This window comes from Canis lupus, chromosome 10 (genome assembly GCF_048164855.1).
Source record: "Canis lupus baileyi chromosome 10, mCanLup2.hap1, whole genome shotgun sequence".
NCBI classification, from domain to species: Eukaryota; Metazoa; Chordata; class Mammalia; order Carnivora; family Canidae; genus Canis; species Canis lupus.
This window is the reverse complement of record NC_132847.1, coordinates 47,117,706-47,135,556: the sequence shown is the minus strand read 5'-3', so window position 1 is coordinate 47,135,556 and position 17,851 is coordinate 47,117,706. Positions and strand designations below refer to the sequence as shown.

Here is a 17,851-nt window from a genome sequence, read left to right as displayed (position 1 = left end):
TGATGTTTTTCTCATTGTTTGGCAGGGGTTATGTGTTCTTGAGAGGAAGACAACAGAGGCGAAGTGACATTTTCATCATCCCATATCAAAGATACATGCCATGCCAAGACTTATCATTGTTGATACTAACCTTGATCACCTGGCCAATGTAGTGCTTGCCTGTTTTTTCCATTAAGTTGTTCTTTCTACCTCCCTTTCCATATTGTATTCACTCTTTGGCTGAAAGTCACCTAGCATACCCCACAGTTAACAGTGGGTAGGGGGTTCTACCTCCTTCAGGGGGAAGTCTCTATATAAATTATCTGGAATTCCACTGCATGGGACATTTGTCTATTTTCTATTTATTTATTCAATCATTTATTTATATCAGTCTGGACTTATGGATATTTATTTTATACTTTTGGTTATAATCCAGTACTCTTCCATTTATTTTGTGGCTCCAATTCCAGCTTTGGTGGTTCTAGAGTTCTTTTAGGTTGCCTCCAGTGTTCCTTGGGCATCCTCCCAAGCCTGTGGTTTTATTGAAGACATCTGTTCTTTCTGGCACTACAGGGTATACGAGGCCATCTTTTATATTCCCTGCCCTCGCCCTAGAATCAGCCATTTCTCCAACGAGGCCTGATTCCTGTTATTGAAGAATGGTATTAGAAACTAAGATCTGGGTGTTGTGTATATTTATTGCTACCAGAGCATTTACAATTTTTTAATGTAAATTTTTAAAAATTAACCTGTCATCTTACAGAAAGTCAACTTTTCCAAGCTGAATTAACTATGCAAAAATAAATTAACATGTTGAAAATTTTTAATGTTTTTAAATTAATTGTCAACATTTAACAATGAACAGATTTCACAGTGGAATCTAGACTACTACAAAGTCTGGCAGTTCTGGGCACATAATCCTGCTCAATAGCAGATCAACCCAGGCAGAGTGGCTCTTTTCTTTCCCTGCAGAAAGCACTCTCAGGTTGTCACTGGATGCACTGCTCCCTATTGTATCACACCTAGCCAACTTTACTTTTTTACTTCCTTCTGACCCTTAAAGGCATTTGATTTGGGATTCTGGTTCAGACTGTATTCAAGGAGGTAATTTACAGATGCACAGCTTAGTCTGTGAATTTAGCTGAACTTTGATCCCAGAGATCAAATATTAGAGCTATATTTCTGGTTTCATCCCTCTTACCAGTAATCCTCATTGGATCTTTTTTTAAAGATTTTATTTACTTATTTATTTGAGAAAGAAAGACAGCACTAGTGGGGGTGGGGGAGCAGAGGGAGAGGGATGGGGACAGGCAGACTCCCTGCTGAGTGTGAAGCCCAAAGCCCAGTGGGGGACTCCAAGATCGTGACCTGGGCTGAAGTCAGACTTAACCCACTGAGCCACCTCGGCACCCCTGCCCTCCTTGGAACTTACATGCAAGTGCAATGACTCAGCATTTCTTGCTCTGTCCCTGCCCTAACCCTCCCAGCTCAGGTGTAAAGAGTCATTTGTATCTACCTGCTGGTTCCCCCTCAGCTTCAGGCTCCATGGGTCTCTGCAATGCAGAGTCCGTCCTGACCTGCTTTGGCAAGTTTCCTTTTCTTAGACTCTGCCTGGAGAAGATTCCCCCAACAGTGATACCCTTGCCTCAGATTTATTTTCTCCTGATCACTGTGCCCTTTAGGCTCTTCAAAGCACCCTTCAAGTCATCATTTTATCTGACTCTAACACCCTTTCCAAAAAGGACCCATTACTTTATACTGTCTTCTCCGTCTCCCCTGTCTGCCTCCATCATGTATCTCAGGAGTATTTGTGAGTCAATCCTAGCATATTTCCAACTTTGCTAAGCTTGGGAAACTACCTGACACCTTTCTATTTAGATGAAAATAGATAATACAAATATACAGTACAGTTTGAGGAGGTGCTTCTTTCGCAGTATGAGTGAAAACCTGATAGAAAAATACATTTCTGTCTGCAATCCGCCAGGTGTGAAGAGATAAAAATATCAACTTTCACTACAGCCTTATAGCTTTGGACATGACAAGGTTAAATGTGGGCCTATAGCAATTCCCCAGGCAAATTTTCCACGGTTTTCAGGCTGTGACTCAGGGCCGCTGCTTGGGGATGGGAAAACAAGAGCAACCCAACCAGGCATAGTCTTCCCCTCCCCCACTTTATATGGTCATTTGTTTGTGTATTCACTCTACACATACTCACTGAGACCATCATGTAGTGTTATGTATTTGATGCCAGGGAAAACTGAAGTAAAGGTACATTCCCAGATATTACAAAATTTTCATTCTAGTGGGTGACCAAAAATGAACAATTAGAAGACAGTATAGTAAATATTATCATGAGATAAGTATAGGGTATCATGATATGCCTACCCTGCCCAGGGTGAGGTAGATAAAGAGGCTATCCTAGAAGAAGTGATACAGTAGTTGAGCCTTGAGTAATAATAAACTGGAGGTAGCCAGACCAAAAGGGGAAGTTGAAGAGGATTTCCAGCGGCCAACTCTTCATTACGTGGCAACTCCCAGAAGTGAGCACAAGAGGATCTTAGCTCCAGAGGACTGGAGTATTGTATGTAAATTAGGAGGCTCCAGAGGTGATGATGGAGAGATACACATGGTGGAAAACATAGAGGGTCTTGCCTGCTGTGTTAAGTAGCTCTGATTTTACCTTAAAGCAGTAGGAAGCTGCTTTAGAGTTTAATGGAGAAAGATGAATGAACATGCTGGTTAGATTTGTGTATTAGGAAGATCATTTGCATTTTAGGAAGATCATCTGCCTGCCAGGTGGAGACTGCAAAAATCCAAGAGTAGAGGGGATCCCTGGGTGGCTCAGCGGTTTAGCACCGCCTTCGGCCCAGGGCCTGATCCTGGAGTCCCGGGATCGAGTCCTGGGATTGAGTCCCACGTCGAGCTCCCTGCACGGAGCCTGCTTCTCTCTTTGCCTCTCTCTCTCTCTCTCTCTCTCTCTCTGTGTGTGTGTGTGTATGTCTGTGTCTCATGAATAAATAAATAAAATCTTTAAAAAAAAATCCAAGAGTAGAGTAGGGGAAGCTCTAGCACCACACAGAAGATGCACTAGGCAGAAGCCGGTGGTGGCTGGAGCTAGGGAAGTGGCAGTGGGGATGGAGGGAGAATATAGACTAGAAACTATTCTGACAAGATTTGGTATTAATTGCCCTTCACACAATGGGAGAAAGATTCTGCCGGTGAATAGAGAAGTTTTTACTTGGAAGACACTCACCACATTATCTATCATCCATGACAAGGAGGCTGAGTCATTCTGGGTCTCCTGATCAAAGTGCAGGTACTTCTGTCCAACTCCCCAATACTAATGAAGTTCATTAACATCTTGTTCTCAGCTCACTTGCATCTCATTTGACCCGTGTGATTTTCAGCAAACTCAGCATGTCTGAACTAGCTACAGTTTTGTTGTTGTTGTTGTTGTTGTAGTTGTTGTTGTTTTTTACGGCTTTTATTGCCAGTCTAGAGTGAACGGTTATCTTCCTCAGGTTTTCCTGGGTCTTTCTCAGTCCACCTCCACCTCCAGGCCATGATGGCAGAGGGTGAAGGCAGACATCCTGGAGACGGAGAGGCTAAGAACAGCTCCGGCAGCAGAGAAGTGACAGGGGGGAGCAGACAGAAGTGTGACAGGCAGGCACATTGTATTTACAGTCGCTCCTTTGGGTGGCTGAAACAGCACTTCCTCTGCCCCGCAAATGGCATGTCTGAAAGAATTAACAATCTGTTTAGAACGTATAATCACATGCTAGTCTATTTTCCTTCGGTCCAACCACTGTGATTGTAGGTCAGAGGGCAGCACAGGGGGCGCCGGGGAAGGGCAGAAGGAGTTGGAGAACAGAGTAGTAGCCAGTTTATTTCTAACCATTTGCAGCTGTCAGCTTGTTTGGGGGCTTTTTTTTTCTTTCTTTCTTTTTTTTTTTTTTTAGGCAGAGGAACAAAGTCTTGCTACATGGGATTGTTTTCCTTGGCATGACGAACAGACACTTTCTTGAGGAACGCACTGAGATAACACAAAACATCTGCTAAGAGGAATCAGTCCTGCAGCTGACTTTTCATCAGCGAAAGCATGAGGCTTCTTTAGATAAATATATATGTGTGTATATATACACATACATGCATTTTGCAGGAGGCAGGAGAATGTGGATGGGATGGGCAGCAGAGCAAGCTAAGAGGAGGGAGATGTGTATTTTTAAGAAACAGATCTGTGTTATTAGTTTTTTTTCATTGTTTGTTTTCCTCATGATCCAATTGCATTTTGTTTTGCAAGTGTTTTGGAAATGGTATGTTCTCAGCCACACTGCCAGAGGAGGTCTGTTTTCTTTTCCCACGTGTGTGGGATGTTGTTTTTATTCATGAACTATTGAGAATGAGTGAATTTGATGACTTGAACAGGGAGTTTCATATGCACACTCCTCAGTTATCAGGCTCCAAAGACAAAAAGGACAGCACAAATGCCCTCAGACAGGAATGACTGTTTTAAGGAGAAATGTGGGTATTTCTGGCTGTTATTCAGGTGCTGTCAGGGGTCCCCAAAGGATTGGCCAGATCATTAGGTTTCATCTTGTGGCATGTGGCAACTCGCAGGATGTTCCCCAAATCAATCCACTTTCTAGGAGAGGCTGCCCTCAGAAGAAAAGTAACTTCGTCTGCCCTTCCCCAGGAAAGGGATGAGGAGGAGCCAAGACTTCCTAACCACAGTAACATTGGCTGTTATTTACTGAGTGCCTCCTGGGTGCATGCTGGCACCGTGCTTCGTGTTTAATTCTCATGATCTCCCAGAGGCCTAGGTATTAGTATCCCCATTTCTTGGATAAGGAAATGAGCCTCTTAGAAGTTAGCAAATGTCTACAAGAACAAGCAGCATGGAAGTTCCACAACCAGATTGTGAACTCGACTGTCACCAGAGCCAGATGCTCAGCCACTGTCCTCAACCCTGGATAACACATGTGTTTAGGGAAGTAAGAGCCAAACCTCCCTTCTCCACCTTCATCTTTTTTTTTTTTTTTAATATTTATTTATTTGAGAGAGAGAGCACACAAGTGGGAGGAAGGAGGAGCAGAGGCAGAGGCAGAGGGAGAGGGAGAAGCAGGCTCCCTGCTGAGCAGGGAGCCCAATGCGAGGCAGGGCTCGATCCCAGGACCCTAGGAATATGACTTGAGCCGAAGGCAGATGCTCAACCAATTGAGCCACCCAGGCCCCGTCCATCTTCGTCTCTACACCTCCGTGGTCCAGGTCCAACCCAGTATGATCGTGGACCACAGTCTTATCCTCAAGCATTGGGCATTCTCTTCAAAAGAAAAGTGAGAAAACGATGAGAACAGGAATGCACTGCAGCTAACACAGAGACTCCCCCTGGGCCTTGTTGGAGTTTGAGACCTTTGTCTCCAGTCAGTGGCCCTGTCATTCAAAGCATTTCTGCATTCTCTGAGGAACTCTTTCCCTTTGCAGCTTCCATAACAGCATAAAAAAGAAAACAGCCATTTAGACAGTTTGTTTTCTTTCAGGGGTGTCTGAAAAGGAAGGGTTGAATGGGGCATCTGCTTCATGCAAGAGAGGAGAGAGGAAGGAAGGAGGAAGGAAGGAGGAAGGAAGAAAATGGATTGAAGCTCAGAAATTACTGGAATTTTTTATTAAATTTTGTTTGGGAGAAAGGAGATTTACTAAGGCAGAGATAAAAGGCAAATCCACATGGGCCCCAGAGAAATTATTATATTCCGTGCTCGATTTAGCTCTCGTACTGAATGTGGCTTGGAGATCAGAAAGTTGTGGTTAGGCACATTCATAAACTCTGCAGGGCTCTGTCAGGTGCTGGTTCCCTGCCGAGCACCACCACGTCTTCCTGAACCGCAGACGCAGAGCTGGGGACTGCCTGTCGGGCCTTCCGGGAGTCCCTGCAGAGACCAAGCTCCATCACATGATCCAAGACCATCCAGATCCAAAGTCGTGTGTGTGTCTGCCTGTCTGTCCACCACCTCTTTAGAGAATACTCTTCTGAAGACATCTTCTCATTTTGGGATAACTTCTTAAAGTCTGAAAATTCCCAGCTTGACTCTGAGAGTCATGGGATGTGGCTCGGGGTGGTAGAGGTAGGGGATGCCCTGATATTACAAATCACTTAAAGACCTTCTGATCAAAGGTTGTTTTCTATGTTAATCAGTACATATCTGTCTGGGATTATGGTCACATGGTTTGTCTTAGTTATAATAAGACTAGTCAAAGTTTAACTCCAAACCCTTCAGATGTGCAGTCTACTTCAGTTAGGACTACTGGTTAATATCGTCTACCATTAACTTTCTAATTGAGTACAGTAACTGAAAATTAACTATCAGCACCTGGAAAAATACATTGAAAGGCAAAGAAGGGAGGTTTTAATGATAAGAAAAGAGGAGTTTCAGGTTTTTTCTTCCCACCCCTTAGGTAAGATCAAAATGTTCTTATCAGAGAACTCTCCTTCCTTTTCACCAAAAGCAGTGTGCAGTCTCCCATGCCAGGACCATATCAGGACCCTGGCAAAAGGCTATCATTTCTGCTCTGGGCTTTTTCCTCCCCCAGAGAGGAGATGATAGACTCACATCTTGACTGAATAAGATCACGGCTCTTTTATGATTCAGTTTTGATGGATGAGTATTCCCTACTTAGCCCTGTGCCAGGTACTTTTAAAGGCAGATTCAAAATGTAAAACAATCTCTTTGTTCAGGGAACTTACAATAATACAAGACATAAGTATGAGAAGCTTGTAGAAAATAATGTAAGGCAGAACATAGCACAGTGCTCGATTGAGTACTTGCCACTCTGAGCTCTTTGTAAGTTCAGAATTGATATGTCAACACCCAAACTGCTCTCCTGAAAATAAATTTGCAGGAGGAATTTAATCCCAAAGTATGTTCCAAAGAACTCTGGGTCTATGGGATACTAAAAGCAATGGTTCACGAGAGAGTGCTTACTGTCTGCAAGGCATTAGGCAGAGCCTTTTTTAAAAAAATATTTTATTTATTTATTCATGAGAGACACACACACACACACACACAGAGACAGAGACAGAGGGAGAAGCAGGCTCCATACAGGGAGCCCGACGTGGGACTCGATCCATCCCGGGTCTCCAGGATCATGCCCTGGGCCGAAGGCGGCGCTAAACTGCTGAGCCACCCAGGCTGCTCAGGCATAGCCTTTTATATGTATGTGTATTTAATCCTCATAATAACCTCTCAGGTACAGATAACGTTAACCTCCCTGTTTCTTTCTGTGTGGAGACACTGAGGCTTATCTGACTGCATTGTGAGTAGGAGGTAGAGTGAGATAGAAATGAAAGCTGGGAAGTATGATTACAGGCTCTGTGTTTTAAACCAATAGATATTATGGGGGAGAGGTGGGTTCAGAGTAAAACAGGACTTTTTGCTATAGGAATCCTCAGGTTCTTTCCTATGCAGAGATAAACCTCTATGAAAGCAACATTTTTGCAAATACATTTGATCTCCTGACCCTCTTTTTTTAGCCAAGGTTATCCTAAATTAGTGAATTTTAAAACATGCCTTGGGAAATACGGAAATGGAGGGTCAGAGGTATCTTACTCACCAAGAGAAGCAGAGAGATGAGAGGTTGGATGTAGTCCTGAGCTGGGTCAGTGATGCCACGTGCCCACATAGACTGGCCTTTGCCCAGACCCCGCCAGTGTACGGCTCCCTTAGGTGCAGACCATTACTGTAACAAGCCTCGTGTCCATTTGTGATGAATCATTAGCCTGTCATTCTTCCTACTGCTGGACTGTAGCCAGTTAAAGCAAACAAACACACATTTTTAGGCTTCTTCTCTATAAGACAGGTCCTGGGCTAAGTGCAGGTTGTAAAATGGGGATCTGTTCCCTGCCACCATGGAGCCCGTAGTAATGCGATGCAGAAGAAAAACCCTGAGTTTTAGAGCCAAACCATTACCTCCTTCTGGCTGTGGGGTCAGGGGTAAACACTTTAACAGAGCTAAGCCTTGGTCACTTTAGAAAACAAAACAGGCACCTGGTGGCTCAATCCGTTTAGCAGTCAAGCGGCAGACTTTTGATTTGGGCTCTCGGGTCATGATCTCAGGGTCCTAGGATTGAACCTTGGGTCAGTCTCCATCTCCAGCAGAGAGTCTGTTTGAGGATTTCTCTCCCTCTGCCCCTCCCCCTGCTCGTGCACACGTATTCTAAAATAAATAAATAAATAAATAAATAAATAAATAAATAAATAAATAAATAAATAAATCTTAAAAACAATAGGACTGCAATAATAATACCACTGCTCAGGGTGTTGCTGGGACACACTGCATATCAGGCATCACCTATAGCTCCCTTTCCTTTGGCTATTTAATGGAGATTGGATACTCCTTAGCAGCACCCATAGATTGATCAGTTTTCATGAGCTGACACCTCAAGGGAGGGAGTGGATCAGCAGGGCTGAGTCTTGCCCCATCTTGCTGCTGTGAAGCCAGTTACACAGGGTAAGGTAGTTCCAGAGTCCACCAAAGGGGTGGACATCCAGTTCTCTACATCCAAAGGAGTGATCTCTTTACTTCCCGCCTTCTGAAGGTTTATTTAAAACACACATACAGACACACATGCCACAAAGAGAACACATTTCTCCTTGAAGGCCGTGGAGTGTATTAGCTGACCTCTTATCAACCTTGAACCTGTGACTGCCAAGGATGTAGACTTTTTTCAAACTTCTCTCACTTCCCACCACTTCTTTTTTTAAATCATATTTCTGTACCACCAAAAGTAACCTTTGGTGGCCTCGTTACACTTAGCAATTGAGCTCAGCCTCTATCCTTGGCAGAGAAAAAGTGTTATGTTCCAAACATAACCAGATCTTTTGGTGTTTAGAACCAGGCTTGGGACACCTGGGTGGCTCAGTGGTTAAGTGTCTGCCTTCCAGCTCAGGGTGTGATCCTAAAGTCCTGGGATCGAGTCCCACATCGGGCTCCCTGCATGGAGCCTGCTTCTCCCTCCGCCTATCTCTCTACCTCACTCTCTGTGTCTTTCATGAATAAATAAATAAAATCTTAAAAACAAACAAACAAACAAAAGAACCACGCTCTGCCACTTTGTTAGCTAAATAGCCTGGGACAAGTGAATCTGTGCTTCAGAGCTTCAGCGTTAGTCACCTGTGACATATGAGTAGTAAAGCCTACTTTGCAGATAGGTTGTAAAGGAAACAGATGTTGACCCTTGGTGTCGTTACTGTGTGGGTTACAGGGCTCCCCGTCTAATGGGCACACACTTAGAGGGGTTCCATCACCTCTAGGACTTGAGCTTCTCTGAAAGCTCCAGATCCTTCCCCAGCCTGGTGGCTTTTTGCTCCCTCCTCAGAATAGAAAACCACCATAATCTCTGCGAGGGGCTACCCACCACCTCCTTCCCAGCTTTACCTCATCTCCATCCCTAAATCCCGGCATCTGTTGCCCAGACAGCTGCCACGCTGTGCCCTTGTCTCTCCCTGGGTTCATTTGATAGGCCCCACTTTGTTTTTGAGGAAAAGCTAGTATCGGTGCCGGGCCCCAGGGAAGCAGATCTTGCCTCTGCCAGCTGCCAGTCATCTTCTGTCTCTCTCATCGTGCCCTGGGGGTCCCAGGTGATCCCATTACAGAGTATCTCACCAGACAGCTGCCACTGGGACCCCGTGGAGGGAATGGACAGGGACCAGGAGCATACCCTAAGCACACGCGGCAATTCTGCTGAAAGGCTGGTAGCTATGTCTGCCTTTTCTTGATAAAGGTAATATTAATATATTCCTTATAACAACAGCTAAATGCTCCAGGCCTTACAGTGCAGAGCGGAGTTGGGGGGGGAGGGTGTCACTCCCATTTAGTGTTCTAGGCACTGTCGAAGGATTTTACTCATGGTAACAGCCTCCTAACTCATGCAAGGAAGGCCTGATTATGCCCCTTCTTTCATAGATGAGAAACCAGAGTTGCATGGGCACCACTTCTAATACTCACAACCCCTGGAATTTTTATCAGCATCTAACCCTCACAATTGTTGGAATTTTCATTTACATATGGGAGAACTGAAGCTCAGAGAGGTTCGATCTCTCGCCCATGGTCAGACAGCTGGAAAAGTTGCAGAGCAGGAATTCAAAGTCTGTTTAACTTACAACATGTCACCACTTAAGGACAATGTAAATAACAAGAGTTTCAACAGTGTTTGAGAGGGAGAAAGGAAGTAGGCTCATGGATGAACTGTGTTGCTTTGACCAGCTGGCAGTAGTGGTCATCAGACAGGAAATCTGGGTGCCTTCTCTGGCCACATAATCCACTCTTACCTTCGTCAAGGAGATGAAGTGGTCATAAGTGTAATGCAAACTATCTTTGGAGTTGATTGCATTTGCTCACCTCAGAAACAGTGAATCTCAGGAAAATTCAGATCAAAATTTGCACATTGGTAGCCTATAGGCCACGTTAAGCTAGAAAGATGTCTTGTTTTAACTACTGATATTTTTTAAAATTTCAATTGCTAATGTTTTAAAAATGTAGCCAGTTTACATAGAACTCCCAATTTCTGAATTATCTTGAAAAATCGGAAGTTCTAACAGCCCTGAGCCTCTGTTCCCATATGGCGACCATTGGCTTGAGTTTTGCCACAGCTACTCCCTTTGAGGAGAAGGTGCTTCCCAATTTGCTACTGTCCCCACTCCCCCCCTATTACTCTGTGTCAGGGAGTACCCATCTCCTCGTAGCATTGCCTTCCTCTTACCAGTTCTCTTATATTAGATGTAAGAGGAAAATGAACTTCCTTGTGCTCTAGAAGTAGAGGGTGGGGGAAGCAAGAATAAAGAATATACATTTCTGTGTAAAATAAATATTTAACATTTATATATAAATAAAACTGAATATATATATTCAGATATATGTATATATGTAACCAAAAGAAACAAACCTGGCCCTCTTCATTTTTTTTTTTTGTCTCTTCCTGGTCATTGTTGGTATTTAAATGTAGCAGCATTATTAGCCACTTTTTACACAGTGTCTAATGTAGCTGCCCACATAGAGCCAGACATATCTATAGGCTGGCCTGGAAGCTCAGATCCAGGATGGTTCTCCAGCCTTACACATGTGTTCCTGGGCTTCCAAAGCTTTCCCATCATGGCTTTGTTCTTTTTCTTTCTTTCTTTCTTTTTCTTTTTTTTACTTCTCTAGGTGTTCCCTTCCCAAAGAACTTCCTTCAGATCTGCAAGAAGATTCTGTGCCGCCTTTTCCGAGTCTTTGTCCACGTCTACATCCACCACTTCGACCGGGTCATTGTGATGGGTGCAGAGGCCCATGTCAACACCTGCTACAAGCACTTCTATTACTTCGTCACAGAGATGAACCTCATAGATCGCAAGGAGCTAGAGCCTTTGGTAAGTGTCACTATGCATTGATGACACCCAAGCTACTACCTCCAGGAACTCAGCCATTTGTCACAGCACACTGCCAGACCCATTCAAAATACTCATCCATGGCAAGCCATTAGCCAGAAGACTGCAGCATTAGATAGGAGTTAGAGGTCAGTGTAAGGGTCAGATGATGCCAAGATGTTCACAGCCACCAAATAAGAGTCTTACATTTCTCTTTGAGTGGTGGCAGAATGAGGTAGGATTGTAATGGTTTGGGCCAGAGGGAGTTGCCTTAATTCCAGCTCCAAAACCAGCCACCTATTTACATAATCCCTTAAATGAGCATCTTTGATCTCTTATGTCATCTGTTACCCCTCTATTCAAAGATATTCAGAAATATCCCTTCAGTTGGTAAACATATATTTAGTACCTCCTGTGTGTCCACTGCTAGGCATGCAAAGTGAAGCACAACTTCCTAGAAGTAGCTTTGAATCCAGAGATGGAGATAGATAGTAAGCTCCAGGTAAGAATACAGTATCTCTAGGACCTTTTTTTTTTTTAAGATTTTTAAAAATATTTTATTTATTTATTAGAACACAGAGAGAGAGAAAGAGAGAGAGAGAGAGGCAGAGACACAGGCAGAGAGAGAAGCAGGCTCCATGCAGGGAGCCTGACGTGGGATTCGATCCCAGGTCTCCAGGATCACGCCCTGGGCTGAAGGCAGCACTAAATCGCTGAGCCACCCGGGCTGCCCTAGGACTTTGCTTTTCATACTGAATCTCTTGTGATGCAGTTTTAATAGGATGTATTAAAATCCAAAACATTTGATTTTTTTTAAGATTTTATTTATTTATTTATGTATTATGTATTTATGTTTTTATTTATTTATTCATGAGAGAGAGAGAGGGGGGGGGGGGCAGAGAGACAGGCAGAAGGAGAAGAAGGCTCTATGCAGGGAGCCCAATGCAGAACTAGATCCCGAGACTCCAGGATTACGCCCTGAGCCAATGGCAGGCCCTAAACTACTGAGCCACCCAGGGATCCCCCAAAACATTTGATTTTAAAAAAAATTTACAATGATTGTTTAGGTGAATGGGGGGGTCCTTGTATTTTCTTCATAAGGTATTTTTACAGATGGACTCAATCTGTACTTTACAAGCCAAAGAACCTTAAAACTTCCAACATCTTTTGTAACATGTAATATCTTCATGTGGATGCCCTCATCACAGCTATTTCTAGTCAGCTCTACTAAGTACTTTCTTAACCAATATAGTACAGTGCTTTATACTAAAATCATGGGTTTTTTTCCTTGAAACATTAGAAGTGTCAGTTTTGCAAAGTACAATTTACAGAGCAACTAACTTTCATCCAAGTCCATTTGAATAATGAGCAAAGCAAAGACCAGGCTAGTCCTTACTCCTTTTTCTTTATGTATATGTTTTTAAAATATAGGTTTTATTGTTATTTATGTATGGTGAGGCCAACAGATCAGGAAACCATTGCCATTGAAAAGATAAATTATTATACTCGTAGATCCAAAGAGAAGGGGACACACCATATCATGAGGAGGGAGAGGGGGAGCACATGGGGAACTACCAGGGCTGGTCAGAGGCAGAGGTAGCAGGGAAAATGTGGGCCAAAGCCTTAATGTGGCCCCTCAGGGAAGGAACAGGTGAGTCAAACTAAGGAAGATTAGAATTGAATTGACTAATTTGAATCATTTCAGGAGGCTCTGGGGATTTGGGGCTGTCTTAATTGTGTGGAACCTGGCCCTGGGTGACTAGGGGAAGGCAATAGTAGCCCTAAGGGTGAGAGACATAGAAGAGGTGGTTGGGGTTATGGGCTTTGGATTTATTAGTTTGTATTATTTGGGGAGTAAATAGCTGAAGAGTGAGTTGTTTACTACATCAGGAATTGTCTAGTCCTGGAAGGAGCTGCCCTCCAAGGTTATAGCAAGGCTATGATGTTAAAGAATCAAAATACGAAAAAAGAAAAAGACATTTTAATATGGTACAGTACTTGTATCTGGCAAAAAAAAAAAAAAAAAAGCTTATAGATCACCTTTAGAATTTCTCAACTTGAAATCTGTTATTGTGCTATGAAAGTACATGGTAAAAAAATATTTTTGTTTGCATCACCAGGAGTTCTGGAACAAAGCAAGACTTTCTGGGCACAAATAAGATATAACACTGGTTAAGGAAGTACTTTTTTTCCTTCATTTTCTTTTACAGTAGCTTTCTAGAAAATTCTTAGGGGCAAGAGCTAAGTTGTCTCTGAATTCAGTTGGACAAGTAGTGTGGAAACTGAAATGCTTCCTGATGAGTTCTCCTACTTTGTCCTGTTTAAAGGCAGGCATGGGTAAACAGTCACTACAAGAAGTAAAAGTTGTGCAAACATCTCAAGGGAGTTAAGAGCCTGGAAAGAGTTGATAAAGCTAATTTTAGAAAATGTCAAGGACAAAGGAAAGAGTGACTAGGGGCCATAGAAATGAAAAGGGTGGAGGAATTGTGAGGGGAAATACCTTCCCCAAAGGTCCACCAGAAGGAAAAGGTTCTCCTAAGCACTCACTGTTTTAGTTTCACTGAGCTAGAGGAGCAGAAACACCAGATAGATAGAGCCAAAAGTCAATTTCTTCTATACATCTAGAAGCATAAAGGCCATTGTAAGACAAAGCTGAGTATGAGCTAGTAGAGAAGGCCTTTCTTTGCCATCAAAAAACTCTGTTATTTTCTATAACTGAAGAAGAGCCCCATGGATTCTAACACCTGGCAGTGCCTGGAGCTGCCTGGAAGTCGAGTCACAGACAGGCCTGGATGGCCCAATATTCCAGATGAAAGCCTCTTTGGAGGCTTGAGGAAAAACTGATTGGATTAACCAAGAGTTGTTAACAGTGGAAGTGAACAAAAGGGTATCAGTTTTTTCCCCTAGAACCTTTTATTTCTTTAGATCTTGCTTGAAACAGTATCCTTCCTACCTTTATGTTTTCTTAATTATAATTGCAGGGTCATTAATTTTAATGCTTTTACATATTAACAAGTGTTTTCTGTGCTTAATTGTCTGAAATTATGTGTTCATTTTACAACCCAAAACCTATGAAATAACAAAAAGATATTGAGAATGTTTCTGAGGACAATAATTATATAATGTCAGGCTCTGGATAGTTAGCATAGTCCAGTGTCCACTAAGAAGACTGTATTTGTGGATTGTTATTACTGAAATGAGCACATTCAGTAGTTGATAGTGCTAGAATACCTAACTTCTAAGTTGACTATAGCAATGGACATATTAAAATCAGCCAAAATATGCCAAATCAATACATTTTTATTTTATTTGCATCTATCAAATATCCTATATATGCAACATAAGTTGTTCAGATGTTCTAAGGCATAAGAAAGATGCTTTCAAAAATTTACAGATGCAGTCTAAAAAATGGAAAATAATGACATACTAATCTTGAGCTCTTGAAGGATGATAAAGAAGTCAGGCATTTGGCTTCACATTCTAGCATACATTCTTTAGAATCTAAAGCAGCAAAGGGCCAGAAGGCCAGCCAGTTTCCTTTAGAATGTCAGCATTCCCAGAGTTCCCACACCTCCAGTGGGACATTCCTCATATCATGCCTTGGGATTCTACAGTGTAGAACTCAGAGACCCCTCCTCATGTTTCTCTCTGCCATGCTTCCGCCATGCACAGCCACCCTCTTCTGTTCCCAGAGCCTACCTTGTAACTTTTGTCTGATGTTGACTAAGCGTCCAGCACACTGGTTGAGAATCTAGCACACCACAGGGTAGGAGATTCAGTCTCAGTGCTTAAAATAAGACTCAGACTCTCTGGTTCAAACTCTTCATTCACTAACTTGCAGTCTTGAGCAAGATAGTTGGTTTTTGAAAGCCTTATTTTCCTTATTCATAGAATGGGGATAATCACTGAATTGTAAAAATTAAATGGATTACTCACATGGTAAGTGCTTAAGAAATGTTGGCTGTTAAGTGAGATAATGAATATAAAGGAGCTGGCACATAAGCAGAGGTACCCCAGTTCTCCCTTCTCAGCTCCCATGGCCTTTTGCCATCCTAACGATCCCCTGGGTAGCCTTGTAACATAGTTTATTGTATTTGTATTGGTGTCTCCTGTGGGATGGTCAACTCTTTGAGGGTTGGGACTATGCAGGATATATGCTCTCATGTCCATGTTGCCAAGTACATACTAAATGCTTAATGTGTTTTGAATTAGGAAGAGTAGTTTGGGGATGATGTGCCTCCATTCAAAGGAATTACACACCAATTATTTCTCCTTGGAGCCACCTTCATCTCAGAACATGCCAGCAGACTTACACTTATTTATTGTAGGAAATAAAGCTTCATCCTATTGGATTAGCAGTAAGATTAAAAGCAAAGTTAGTCACAAAGCAATGAAGGGATGCATCATCAGTCTTAGCCCTGACAGAGAAAAATAGGACCCCAACGTCCAGTCAGTTCTCTATTTTAGATTCTAACTAGATCACCTGGGTGGGGGGTTGTTGAACATTCTCATACTACTGTGTCCAGGTGACTAACCCTCCCCGATTTGGCACTAAAAGTTTCATGTCCTGGGAAAATTCTCAGTCCCCAGCAAACTGGGACAGTTTGTCACCATCTCAGGCCTCAGAGTGGGAATACAATTTGGAATTCAGAAGCTGGGAAGAGGTCACTCTGGCCAGCGCAATGAGGAAGGCCAGTGTGTCCATCCCCCAAAGGGCTTGCCACATGGCTCCCACTGGGACCTGCTGGTCAGCAGCAGCCTGGGAACCCATTTCATCTGGTCTCCAACAGGGAGGGGGAGACTGGAGAGGAGACACAGACGTGACAGATTATCCATTTCTCATGTAAATGAAACAGCTGAAGATGACTTGAACTCAAACAAATTCACAGTTGGAGGAAACGAGCCCAAATGATGCTAGTAATTAGAAAATAGGCCAGGCCCTGATTGAATAAGCAGGCTGCTGTGGGCCCCTGGCAGCTTGAGTCAGCTGACAAAATTGAGCTAATCAGAATTATCATTAGCAAGCACTAATAACCAGCAGTGTTTGTTGGCCTTTCACTACACACAAAAGCAGACTCAGAGAGGGCTGTTAGCAGTGCAGTTGCTGGTGAATAAAGAGCTGATGATGGGGGAGGAGAGAGGTTGAGGAGATGGGGAGGAAAGGCAGGAGGGTTGTATGCTCACCCACATGCACCTGCTGACCCCTGGGTGACCTTGGTCCAGAGCCTTCTCCTTCTCTCTCCAGGATTTCATTTCCTTATTTCTAATAATGAGGTGATTGTTATGCACCTATCTTGCAGAGGTGCTGCTGGGAAGCCAAATGTTATCAGGGGCTGCTCTTTTACCTTATAAGCGGGCCACTTGGGCTGTAGAAGCTCTTTGATCAAATCAGTGTTTCTTAATAGCGGTCATTACACCAGTTGCATCAGAATCTTCAGGAGGTGACATTTTAAAATGTGAGTCCCTGGGCCTCAACACAGACATGCCAAATCAGAATTGAGGTTACTGCCTACTACCAAGCACCCTGAATCTTCATCTCAAACTTACTGTGCATATGAATCACCTGGACGTGTTGCCAAACTGTAGATTCCAATCCAGTACACTTGGAGTGGGACTTGAGCGTGCACATTTTGCTCCCAGGTGATGTCAATGTAGCTGTTCCCAGACCACACTCTGAGGAGCAAGACACTACATGACAATTACTCTCAGATGTGAGAATTACTATTTTTAGCACTTCATCTCTTCTCTAGGATTAGAGGTTAGCTCAGTAGTATGGGAAAGTAAAGCAAAGAAGAAAAATCTTAAGGATCAGTATTGGCCAAGAGTATTCCTGAAAATGTGAGTCCTGGAATGAGTAATGGGAATAAAAGGCACAGCAGAGGGAATATAGTCAATGATATTGTAATAGCGCTGTATGGTGGCAGATAGCAAGGGAGCATATTGCAATGTATAAACTCGGCAATCACTATATTGTACACCTGAAACTAATGTGACATTGTGTGTCAACTCTATTCAAAAGAAAAGGCTGGTCATGAGTCATGCTGGGTGAAAACAAACATCTTTCCCTTGGTCAAGTGTGAGTTTCCAAAATGCTACATCATCTCCCGCCCTGAAGACCCACAGTGTATAATTGCAGATTAAAGGCTTTGAGAAGTCAATGCAGTGAAGAAATCGGTTCAGTTTTGTACGGCCCACTCAATGTAACAACGTTTGACTCCTGAAATTTTTTTTTCTTTTGTTATCACTCATTAACATTTTATAAAGATCATGATCCATGAAGTAAACTTTGGACAACACTTCACCTATGTGATATGTCTCTAAATTTTGAGTTTTCCCCTCCCTGCCTCCACCTGGGCCCCCACCCCACCCACCAGTGTTGCATGGGGGACAGAAGACGGAAGATGGAAAGAGGGAGATGAGAGGGAGATGAAGCTCCTCACAGGGGAGGGCTTCACAGAAAGAAAAGAAACCTGGCC

The 17,851-nt window shown here is 43.1% G+C and overlaps 1 protein-coding gene across 4 annotated transcripts in view; it reads left to right on the top strand.

Moving 5' to 3' along the window:
* Positions 1-17,851, top strand: part of MOB3B (MOB kinase activator 3B) — a 190,441-nt gene that overhangs the window by 146,159 nt on the left and 26,431 nt on the right. For all 4 annotated transcript variants that reach the window (XM_072841590.1, XM_072841591.1, XM_072841593.1 and 1 more), the window contains one exon: positions 11,176-11,378. In XM_072841590.1, the coding sequence (XP_072697691.1) occupies positions 11,176-11,378 (203 nt within the window). The remainder of the gene's footprint in view (positions 1-11,175; positions 11,379-17,851) is intronic.